The sequence below is a fragment of the Lissotriton helveticus genome, chromosome 5_1 (assembly GCF_964261635.1).
Source record: "Lissotriton helveticus chromosome 5_1, aLisHel1.1, whole genome shotgun sequence".
Lineage (NCBI taxonomy): Eukaryota > Metazoa > Chordata > Amphibia > Caudata > Salamandridae > Lissotriton > Lissotriton helveticus.
The window spans coordinates 324,628,842-324,640,998 of NC_136065.1; the positions used below are offsets into that span (position 1 = coordinate 324,628,842).

Genomic DNA, 12,157 nt, shown 5'->3' on the forward strand with positions numbered 1-12,157 from the left:
ATTTTTAACATCCGTCCTGCATTCTGTACGTTCTCTTTGGGGAAGTGCAAGAACAACTTGAAGCCACTACCAAGGTTTTGGTGCTTTCAAAAGTCGCTGATGACCCCTTTAACACAGATGTTGGGGTATTCCAGTTATTAATCCATATAAAATCAAAGAGGTTGTGATCAGATGGAAGTATTGTGCAAGTAAGCAAAAATAAGCCAAACATTTTTCTACAAATTGTTTCCTCCTAAGGTTTCTGAATGTAAAGTAATTCACTTTATAACGAAGTTTGACAATATATTGCCTAAAGGCTATTGTTATTAAAGACAGGCTGACTTACTGAACTCTTGTTCAATCTTCTGCTTCAAGAATACCATCTTTTTGGCTTCCCCATGCACCAACAGCACATTGCGTGGCTCTGCTTGCCGGATAAGCTGCATGATTCCCTTAGCATCAGCGTGGGCACTGAATGACATGTACTCCACCTGCATCTTCACTTCCAGCTGGGGAAACAATCATAAATACAGTGTCAGAGTAGCCACCCACCTGTCTAGAAGGAGCTGGTCTACCACAAAATCTCATACCTTACGAGGCACAATGGTCAGAGGCACACACTGGAACATTGACAGTTTTCAGTTTTATGGCAAGCTTCATGGCAGGCAAACGTTTCACTAACTCACCCTTCAGCGCCCCTTCCCACACAAATGTCTTTCAGAGGTATGTTCAGTTCATCATTCTCTGAAATTCCCTGTAGAATTTCCTACAGATCAGAAAGCGCCTAACAATCTAAACAAAAGTATTCATCCTATGGCTCCAGATCAACCTTGCTCCACAAGAGCACAAGAGTGAAAATGCAAAAGAAATTGTACAAAAAAACCTCAAGCAGAATAATTTGAGATAACATGATAACGTAACATAACGAGTCTTAGCTCTATTTTGTTGCATTCACTCGCAGGGGACTCATTAAATACTAACTAACCGACAAATCGTCTTTGTTCTAAGCATCTCCTCCCACCTCTTCATTTTGCCATAGATCATTTATCCCACCATACTTTATTACAGTAACCATTTATCAACTCTCTCCCACCCTTTATCTACATTGTTATGCCTTCCAGAATCCACTCACATACACACCATAAACAGTCTCAGACTTTTGGAATCAAACACCATCACTTTAAAAATGTTTACATTTGTTAGTGCTTTTTCTTGCTTGTCCTACTATTCAGCTAAAACAGCCAAACGTAATAGGGTATTATAAATCTGAGACAGAAATGGTCTTTTTCTATTTTTTTTAATGATCTTAATATTTGTATACTGCTTTGCGCCACTTAGCACATTGCTTAAGAACGTGAAAAGTGGTACTCATTGGCAACTTTAAGATTAAAGAGTATAAGGTGATAAGGGGCAGGAAGTTTATGATATTTTTTGGCACAGAAGGGACTGCTTTTCGGCTTGCGGGGTACAAGACTGTGTTCTTCCTCTTGTCTCACTCTTACTTTCTACATTTTCTCTTCTCATTGCCTCTTCTCTGTCCTGACAATATACTTCAAAGATGCCTCTCCTGTCACAGCCTCATCTTGGCGTTGTCGCGCGGTTCTCCTGTCATTGTCCAGCTTTCCTATAACTCCCCCTCTCTCTTAACACTATGAATCTCTCCTATCACTGACCACATCTTCCAGTTAGTTTCTCCTTCTTTTGTCAATGCTCCACAGGCCTAGAAAAAGTCTAAAAATGTTACTAGACCAGCAGGTCTAGTAACTTGAATACTCGACCTAACGGTAATGTACTTGACCCGCATACTGGCCTCAAATTGTGTGATCCTAGGCAAATATTTTATTGAACTGCATATTTCTTAATTATCGAATGTGCGAGTTCAGCATTTCTGCTGGACACAAAAAACCTGTTTATTGATTTATTAGACTAAATGTTTGCTCCATGTATTATACGTACCTGGCCCACATACAGGGTACACATTACCACTGACTTGTAGTTCATTAATGGCATTGTTGTAGGAAGCTGGCTCTATATAAAGCAGGAAAACGAGGGACACTGTGGCGAGAGTCCAAGCAACACTTTTTGGTTTACAGAAGCACAAATAACAAACCCAAAATGCCCTCATTTCTGATAGTGTGGCCAAATAGTTTAGGCTTATTAGAGGGTAGTGCTAAGCATCTGTCATTCTAACAGAGGGAATAAATGAGACACACCCAAGAATAAATCAGAGACCAATTTAGAAAAATAACACATTTTATTTTTATATACATTTCAACACCAAGAACTTCGGTATTAAGTAAGTACTTTGAGATACTGATTTTTACAGGTAAGTAAAATGTTCACTCAAATGAGTCTTTACCCGGTAATGCTTTCCTGTGGGAAAAAAACATTTACTGCATACAGTTGGTTGCAAGAGGTTTCCGGGGGTCCCCTTCAGATCTGTAGGTGGTAGACGGCAAAGGTCTAAAGAACTACCAGCAGTTCATCTTCACCTGCCCTGGAGCGTCAGGGTGCAGAGGTGCTGGCCGAGTTGGTAGCCTTGCAAGCTACACAAAAGGAGATGGGGGGGCACGTAGAAACGGGCTACAGAGGGGAACTTGGGGGCAGGTCTGAGAGATTCCAACAGGGGGCTCGGTTCCGGGGGCCCTGGGAGCAAGGAAGCACATTTGTTTCTCGGGTACTCGGGCTGGAACGCTCGGGTACAGAGTGGTTGGGTCGGCTGGGCTTATAAGTCACGGGCACTCACTGCAGTAGGTCTCGCCGGATGAGGGGACAAAAACAGGACAGCTTGGTCACTCTTGAAGTGGGTGCTGACATCCCTCAACGGCTGCTCGGTGTTGGAGTCCGGACTGGACTCAAACAGGCTTTGGTTGCAACAAGGGTTCCGGTACCCAGGTAATTGGTGCTGTGTGGCTCTGGCTAGTCCTGATGTCTTCTCATTTGGTGGGGAGCGGAATCTGACCTTCTGGAGCACGGTGCCCTCTTCCTGGATAGCCACTGTTCCTGTGTGACCGGGGAGTGGCAGAACAGTGGACCAGACTTTGCAGTTTGGTGCCTGCACTTTCAGGGGAGCTGCTCCTCTATTCCAAGGGAGGCTGCTGGCAATTTGTGATATGCTTGAAGTCCACCAGCGTTCTTGGCAGATGCACAGCAGCAGGATGAGTCGGTTTGTTGCAATTGTTGGGGCAGGGGCAGGTAGGCAGGGTTTAGCGCCAAAAAGTCAGCAGCTGGTCCTCACTACTTCGCTCTTCTTTGTCCTCTTTTTCTTGTGTTCATTGAATTTGAGTTCCTGGTGTCAGCGGTACCACCTAAATACTCAATTTAGGGGCATTAAGGGGAGTGAAAGGTAGGAGCCAATGGGCTACTTACCTTTGGGGTGCCTACACCCCCTATATAACCACTCTGGCATAACCCTGACCCAGTGTATCTAATTTCACCAAAAACCAAGATGGTAGAATTCTCCTTTCTGTGTTCACTTCAGAAAGCCCACATTAGGGGTGTAACTAACCTGACAGTGAACATGCTTCCTGACCAACAAATTTTCCCGCCTGTCATTATACCAAATGGACCCTGGGCAGGGGGTGGTATTTCCCCTGTCTGGGGGAAGCCAGAGTCATATATCAAAGGCGGCAGAGGCCTTTGAAGCCTTATGCCTTGATATGCTGATTACTAGCCAACCTGCTTGGAGTAATGTGACAACACCTCCAACAGGAGCAAGCATTGTTTCTGCAATCAGAGAGCGTGGACTCACACCTGCGGGGGGTCAGAAACCTGCCTGTTGTGGCAGGCTGGTCTACACCAGTCAGCCAGTACACTAGAGGTTGGTAGGTTTTCAAGGGGGCACCTCTAAGGTGCCCTCCAGGTGCATGTATTAATGAATCTACCACTGGCATCAGCATGTATTTATTAAGACAAGGTGTGTGATACCAAGTACCATATGTTTAGGTGAAGCTATCATGTAGCAGGGAAACTCGTAATGACCAGTACCCAGTACTTAAGATGGCTTCCCTGTTCACTTGTACTATTTAGAAATTTAACTAGACAGCACAGGACCACAGGGGCATATCTGCTCATGCAGATATGACCAGACATGTAATATATTGCACCCTACCTTAGAGCTGTAAGGCCTGCTGTAGGAGTGACATACATATATTGCATGCAATGTCTGGGGACATGGCACACATGGCGTGTGCCGTGTTCTGCACTGAAGTCTGCATGAGTTTGGTAGTGGGTCCCTCAGGGGGCCAGAAAATATGCTGCAGCCCTTAGGGACCCTCTTTAGAACCTATGCCCAAGTTACCAGGGGTACCATTTACTAGGGACTTACAGGGATGCTAAAGGTCTTGCAAGTTGTGGAACAATTGCACAGTAACCTTGTTTTTGGGGAAAAAACACTGGAAGTGGGGACTTGGATAGTAGAAACAGTGCACTTCAATCAAAGTTGCATCAAGTACAATGCAGAAAATGGGGTTGACTGTCAAAAATGGGCACTTTCCTACAATTTTCATCAGGGCAGGAGCAGGAATATTTCTCAGTTCATGTTCAAAAACGAATAGTTTTCTTACCTGTCGGTGTAGTTTTGCAGCTTGAAGATCTTTCTGGATTCACTATGCTGTGCATTATTCCGCGGTCTTGTGGTTGGGTCCGGATTCGTAGTCTTTTCTTTGTTTTTTTCTTTTTTTTTCTTAGCCCAGGTGGGCGTCGGCGTCACACCCCCTCGGGTGTATTTCCGGTGATGTCGGCATGCTTCCTGCTGAAGCTCCCACTCCTGGGCGCCATCTTCGGGTTCTTTTTTTCCGTGTTTCTTTCGTCTCCGAAGTAATGGCAATGTTCTATTTAGTTGGTATTTTACCGCTTTGTACTTTTAAAGTCCTTTCTTTAGTTAACCACCTCTTCTCTCTCCAGCCTCATCTTTCTGGCGGAGGTGGGTGGGTTCGCTAGTGAATCCAGAAAGATCTTCAAGCTGCAAAACTACACCGACAGGTAAGAAAACTATTCGTTTTGCAGCGTGAATCTTTCTGGATTCACTCTGCTGTGCATAGATTTTGTAGCTGTTTCTCATCTCTGTGGCGGCTGGGTGGAAGATGAGCGTTGGGTGTTGAATATGTGCTGTAGCACCTTCTGTCCAACTTGAGCTTCCTTGTTCATTTGTATGTCCACACAGTAGTGCTTCGTGAACGTGTGCACCGAAGCCCATGTTGCCGCCAGGCATATGTCCTCTATGGGTGTGTTAGCCAGGAAGGCTATTGTAGCGCCCTTCTTCCTGGTGGAGTGGGCACGTGTCCCCTCTGCCAGCTCTTGTCCTGCACGCTTGTGGCAGAGTTGAATTGTCTGTGCGATCCATCGTGTAATGGTCTTTTTGGTTACAGCTTTCCCCATGAAGCTGTTTGCGAATGACACAAAAAACTGTTTTGTTTTCCTGTGTCCCTTTGTCCTTTCAATGTAGTGTATGACTGCCCTTCTGGCGTCCAGGGTGTGCAGAGCTCGCTCTGCGCTGGTTGTTGGTTTTTGGAAAAAACTCGGTATCTGTATAGCCTGGTTCATGTGAAATTTGGATACTACCTTCGGCATGAAGTGTGGGTCAGTACTCATCACAACTCTATCTTTGTGTATTTGTATGTAGGGTTCTTGTAGCGTCAGCGCTTGAAGCTCGCTTACTCTGCGTAAGGACGTTATTGCAACCAGGAAGGCTGTTTTCACAGTTAGCATCTTTAGGGAGGCCTTGTGAAGTGGTTCAAAGGGCTCTTTCATGAGTTCCGTTAGGACTGTGTTCAAGTTCCATGCAGGTGGCGGCACCCGCTTGGGTGGTGCGATCCTTTTCGCTCCTTCTAGGAATCTCTTCACCACCTGTGATGTGAAGAAGCTCCTGCACGATTCTCCCCTTGTGTAGGCGACTATCGCTGCCAAGTGAACTCTTAAAGAGGATGAGCTAAGGTTCTTCTCCAGCAAGTGCGTCAGGTACCTTAGCACTGTGGAGTCCCTCTTCATCTTATTGTGGAGTCTTTCCTGTCTGCACCATATTGTGAATCTTTTCCATTTCGCAACGTAGCACTTCCGAGTGCTGGGCCTTCGTGCCTCCCGAAGTACCCTCAGGGTGCTTTCTGGTAGTCTCAAATGTGCGAACTCTATGTCCTCAGGAGCCACGCTACTAGGCTCATGCCCTCTGGCTCTGGATGTAGTACCTCTCCGTTCTGCATGGAGAGTTGGTCTTTCCTCCTGCTGAATCTGTGGGGTGGACACTGTCATCTCCATGATCTGCGAGTACCATGTCTGCCTCGCCCACTGTGGTGCGACCAGTATCAGTGTCATGTTGCTCGCTCTGCACTTGCTCAGCACTCTGTGCATCAGTGGTATCGGGGGAAAGGCGTAAGCAAATGTCCCTGACCAATCTATCCATAGGGCATTCCCCAGTGACCCCTCCTCGGGCTGCCTGGATGCGAAGTTTTGGCATTTTGCATTCTGGCGTGTGGCAAATAGGTCCACCGATGGCGTTCCCCATCTGTCGAACAGGTACCTTGTCTCCTGAGCATTGAGCTCCCACTCGTGGGATGCCGACGTCTGCCTGCTGAGCCAATCGGCCTGTATGTTGTCCTTCCCTGGTAGGTGTATGGCTAGCAGGTCTATCCTGAGAGGGATGGCCCATCTCCATATCTGCTGCGCCAGCGTTGGTTGAGTGTGTGCCCCCCTGCTTGTTGATGTAGAACATCGCAGTGGTGTTGTCTGTCTGTATCAACACCTTGTGTTTGTACAGTCTTGTTTGAAAGGCTTTCAGTGCAAGGAAGATTGTCTTCCGTTCTAGGTAATTGATGTGTTTTGCCGCATCTGTTGGCGTCCACAGTCCCCTCACCTTGAGCTCCTCCATGTGAGCGCCCGTCCCTTCAGGGATGTGTCTGTGGTGATGGTCACTGTTGGCGTTTTGGGGCGTTAGAGGCTTTCCCCTTGTTATGTTCTCCATGGTCCACCATGCCATCTCCTTCTGCACTGCGTGCGTTACAACCACTAGATCCTCCCAACCGCCTGTAGCTTGTGACCATTGCTCCTGTAGCCATTCTTGAATGGGTCTCATGTGGAGTCGTACATTTGGTACCAGGTGGATGCATGATGCCATCATGCCCATGATCTTGCTCGCAGTCCTCACTGTCCGAGCTTGTCCCTTCCGGTAGAGGCGAGTTTCCTTCACCAGCGCCCTCGCCCTCTTCTCGCTGGGGAACACCTTGCCCTGTAAGGTGTTGATCTGTGCTCCCAGGAAGATCTTGACCTGTTCCGGTTCCATTGATGATTTCTTCCAATGGATGGAGAACCCCAGGCTTGTGAGCGTGCTCGTCACTGTATGTGCGTGCTGCTTGCATTTCTGGTGTGAGTTTGCTTTCACCAGTCCAGGTAAGGGTATACGTGTATTCCTTGCCTTCGTAGGTGCGCTGCGACTGCTGCGAGGCACTTTGTGAAAACTCTTGGTGCTGATTTTAGTCCGAAGGCCAGTGTCGTGAACTGGTAGTGGCTTTCTCCAATGGTGTACCTGAGCATGTGTTTGTGCTTTCTGTTCATTGGGATGTGCAGGTAGGCGTCTTTGAGGTCTATTGTGACCATGAAGTCCCAGTTCTGCAATTGTGGGAGCACCTCTTGCAGGGAGGTCATTTTGAATTTTTGCGTTCTTATGAATTTGTTCAGGAACCGTAAGTCCAGAATGGGTCTCATTGTCTCGTCTACCTTTGGTACCAGGAAGTACGTTGAGTATATTCCTGTGTTTCTTTCCTTGACGGGTACCCGTTCTATGGCCTGCTTCCGCAGGAGTTCCTTTGCCTCCTCCTGAAGACACTGCAGCTGCTTGCTTGTTAGTGTTTTTCTTTTTGGTTTTCTGCTTGTTGGCCTCTCCTCCAACTCTATGCAGTATCCGAATTGGATAATGTTGAGGATCCATTTGTCTGATGTGATTTCTCTCCACTCTCGGAAGTAAAATCTTAATCTTCCTCCCACTGGTGTCATGTGGTCGTAGGTGTCCAGTTTGTCTTGACCCCTCTGTACGTGCTGCTCCCTGGGATCTTTTTTGTGGGCGGGCACACAGAGTTTTTTTGAAGTCACTTAGAGGTGGGCAGCTGTCCCCCTCTTCTATTTTGTCCCCGTCCATTTCTCCCTCGAAAGGACTGGCCTCTTTGTTGGTACTGCCAGGACTGCTTCTGCTGACCATGCTGAGCCTGCGAGTCTGCCTGGTGCGTTTGCTGGAAAGCCTGGTGTGATGTACCTTGCTGGTTTCCGCCTATCCCGCCGGGCCTCCGTGACGGGGTGCCCCTCTTGTTCCCTCTGAACTGCAATGCTCCCATGGATCTTGCTGTTTCGTTATCTTTTTTCAGTTGACTGAGCGTTTCATCAACTGTTGTTCCGAAAAGCGTGTTGCCGTTGAACGGTGTGTTCAGGATGCTGTGTTGCACCTCCGGTTTGAAACCTGAGATTCTGAGCCAGGCGTGCCTCCTTTCCGTGACGCCCATCATCATGAGCCTGCTGGCGGTGTCTGCCCCATCCAGGGCCGTCTTAAGGCAAGAATTTGCCGCGTTTTTTCCCTCTTCAACCAGCTTTTCGGCCTTCTGCCTGGCATCCTGGGGCAGGTCCTTCACCAACTGCCCCAGCCCTTCCATGATCTGGTACATGTGCCTGTTTATCAGGGCGTTGGAATTAGCCATGCGCCAGTGGGTCGCGGCATTCCGTTCGATCCTTCTGCCCACCAGATCCATCCTTTTGCTCTCCTTATCCGGTGGCGGGCCCGAGGTAGTGGGTACGTTAGCCCTCCTCCATGCTGTGGCCGTGATAATGGAGTCTGCGGAGACCGTGCCCTGAATGTAGGCCGGGTCCTTTGTGGAATGTTTGTACTTCTTCTCAGTTCTGGGAGTTACTGCCTTGCATGTTGCGGGCTCCCTGAATGCATCCTTCCCCTGAGCCAAGACGCTTTCGAGCATTGGAAGGAACTGGCTCCTCGTTTGTGTTGGGAGCAATGTTTCTAGAAGGAAGTCTGCTTTTTGCTTCTCTTCGTCGAGCTTGAGCTTGAAAGCTGCTGCGGCAGATTGTATCACCGAGTTGTAGGCCCCGATGTCGTCCGGCGGCGAGGGCCTCGAGGGGTAAGTGTCGACCACCTCCTCCGGGCTGTCGGTGTCGACATCTATGTAATCTACCTCCTGTAGGTCAGAGGGTGCCGACTCTGTGTCCGTCCTGCTTTCCTCTTCCTCCCCATAGTTGTAACTATCGTAGGGATTCTCGTCCTCCTCCTGGTCGTCGATCACCTCGACGTCCTTGTCTTGTTCCTCGGCGACTTCGGCGATCTCATCCTCCTCTTCGACCGCCTCCACCACCGGTGGCTTGGTCTTGTGAGGGATCGTGAAGGCTTTCATCTTTGCGTCGAAATCTTTCTTCCGCTGCATGATGTTCTCCATTTCGGCCTCGAGGCGCCTTCTCTTCTTCTCCATCTCGGCCGCGTGTTCCGCGTCGGATGGGTCGGCCGTTCTTTTCGGCGGATGGCTCGTCGCCGTGCCTTTCGGTGTCAAAGTTTTCGACGTCGACCCGGATTTTGTGTCTCTGGTCGTCGTCGTCAGTTTTGGGTATTTCTCCCTCGGCGTCGATCGATCCTTTTCGGGGACGATTTTCGACGTTTTCTGCTGATCAGCAGCTCTCGGCGCCGGGGACTCCTTCTCAGAGGATCCGCTGGGCCTGGGAGTAGTCGCGGACGCCGCCTTTTTTGGCGTCGGCGCTTTCGGGGTCTTGCGCCGACCGCGGGAAAAAAAGAATCTGAAGATGGCGCCCAGGAGTGGGAGCTTCCGCAGGAAGCATGCCGACGTCACCGGAAATACACCCAAGGGGGTGTGACGCCGACGCCCACCTGGGCTAAGAAAAAAAAAACAAAGAAAAGACTACGAATCCGGACCCAACCACAAGACCGCGGAATAATGCACAGCATAGTGAATCCAGAAAGATTCACGCTGCAAAACTCACTTTTAATAAATATATTACTAAAGCATGATGTGGTAGTGCACTGTCATTTACAGACAGTACATTGAAATGGTCACAAACTTTCCCACTTACATGCAGTTTTATTGATAAAACTATGTGGTGAATAAACAATGATTGGAAATTGGGTTTCAACACAAATATTTATCATTTGCACATCACCAAGTAAAGTGTTGTGATTTGCTTTCATCCTATTAAAATCTTTTTTCACTATACAGAATTACACAAATGTGCGTTCATAACTACTGAAATATATTTTTCATATTATAAATGTTTGTGCAGTTCACTTATTAGCCAGTTAAATGTTGTGTTAGAAAAAACGATTGACATCTGACAGTCTTTATACGCTTTGCACAGCACAATCGTCAGACAATTCACTTAACAAAATTGTTGAACTTCTCAGTCAGAGAAGGAAAAGTAAATGTAAGAAGACAAACTAACTTTTGACCTCTGTCTCTGAATGTAGAGTAAATGTAATAAGATAAAAAGACGCTCTAAATGCATCATTATTGCTCATTCACTTTGTGAGTGAAAAGAACACTTGTTATTTGTCAGCTCATCAGAACAGGCTAGTAGGCCCTAAAAATAGCTTCCCCTGATGAAATCTGACTCGCCATAGCGAGTGGGCGAGTAGATTTCTTGAGGCATGCCCCACTTTCCCATCATTGCCTACCTGTCTCCAGTCATTGTCCGCCTGTCCCTGAACACCTCTCTACTCCCATTTTCTTCTATTAGTGTCACTGCCGCCTTTCTCATCACATCTCCCTGACTGCGGATCAACTGGAACTATGACGGTTTCGCTAGCTACTTCAGTTAAATCCAAGTACACAAAGGACAGATTTGGACCACCATCCCCACTTCACCAACCACTTCCATGACCTTTACCAGAAGAGACTGGGTCAAAGGGAAAGAAGAAATGCATACAAAAGCCCTACTGTCCAAGCCTGAAATTATTTTTATGAATCCAATAACTCTGATTTAGAAACTTGACACAGTATTTTGGTAGCAACTTGTTCATGGGGGAGGAGGGAACAAAATGATCTAAATGCTGCTTCCCAATGTCTCCTTAAAACATTCTTGAAACACTTCAGATACAGTAAGTGCTCCAGAAAAAAGACAAAAATATACAGACTAATCACATGAAACTGATCTACTTTCTTAAGGCGAGAAGTCAACATCCAAAGAAGATGCTACTTTGTATATTTCAATCTCTGGCGCGAGTACTAAACTTACAAGGACTTGCAGCGAGTACCCTCCAACCTTGGCCTGGCACATGGCTGAGCAACCAGACTATATAAATGGGAAAAAGCTGTTGGGTCCAAAAATATCCTGCCAACTCATTCCAATGGAAGGGTCTTCACCACTACCCCCACCCAGTCTCCCTGGACCAGACCTTTTGTCCTCAGCATCTAATTCCGACAGTGTTTGCTCAAGTCCATAATAATTATGAAATACAGGAAGAAGATTCACCATAAATACTCAAAGGAGTTTGAACGGTACAAGACATTGCAGTTCAGAATCACTCATAAGCTTAAAGATGTGTACAACAGCTTTTAAGTTCATTGAACTCTGAGAACAATTGAAATGAAGATGTAAAAGCTCAAAGATGCCCAAGGGATGACACAAAGGTACTCCTGCACACACACAGCCGTGACTCACTAGAGCCTTCTCAAGAGCAATCAAGGGTATTTATAAAGTAATGGAGGGCTATCAGGGTAGGGAACGCTCCCGACCTGGGAAGATGAGTGGGTATCGGAGTTTTAGATTAACAGACTGAGAGTGAGATCCAAGCCGGGGGGCAAAAAGATGAATGTGCACAAGCAATACTGATGCAAGTAATATAGCCAGGGAAACAACAAGTAACCTCATGATATATCAGCTTGTGGCTCTATGAGGGTGAACAGGATGGATATTTACATAGAAACAGGAATCCATCTGTTGCACAATATAGGACATAAAGGACCTTACCGTCTGCCTTCCTTCCATCTCCAGTTTCCGATGGCCATTCAAAATCTTGTGTCCAACTGTTCCCTGCACACAATAGCCTGGCATAATGACCTGCAAGAGAAACGACAGGTAATAATCAAGCCACCGTGAACAGAGACTCATTCTATTTACATTACTAAGTGAACCTCCATGTTTTGGGAAAAGAAAATGTTCTACATGTAAGGTTATTACATTATGTTTA

At 47.0% G+C, this 12,157-nt stretch overlaps 1 protein-coding gene across 1 annotated transcript in view; it reads right to left on the reverse strand.

Annotated features, from left to right (window-relative positions):
- Positions 1-12,157, reverse strand: part of INTS11 (integrator complex subunit 11) — a 255,809-nt gene that overhangs the window by 97,105 nt on the left and 146,547 nt on the right. Inside the window, exons 12-13 of the mRNA XM_078642382.1 lie at positions 11,938-12,027; positions 326-488 (exon numbers count right to left, since the gene is read on the reverse strand). Of these exons, the coding sequence (XP_078498508.1) occupies positions 326-488; positions 11,938-12,027 (253 nt within the window). The remainder of the gene's footprint in view (positions 1-325; positions 489-11,937; positions 12,028-12,157) is intronic.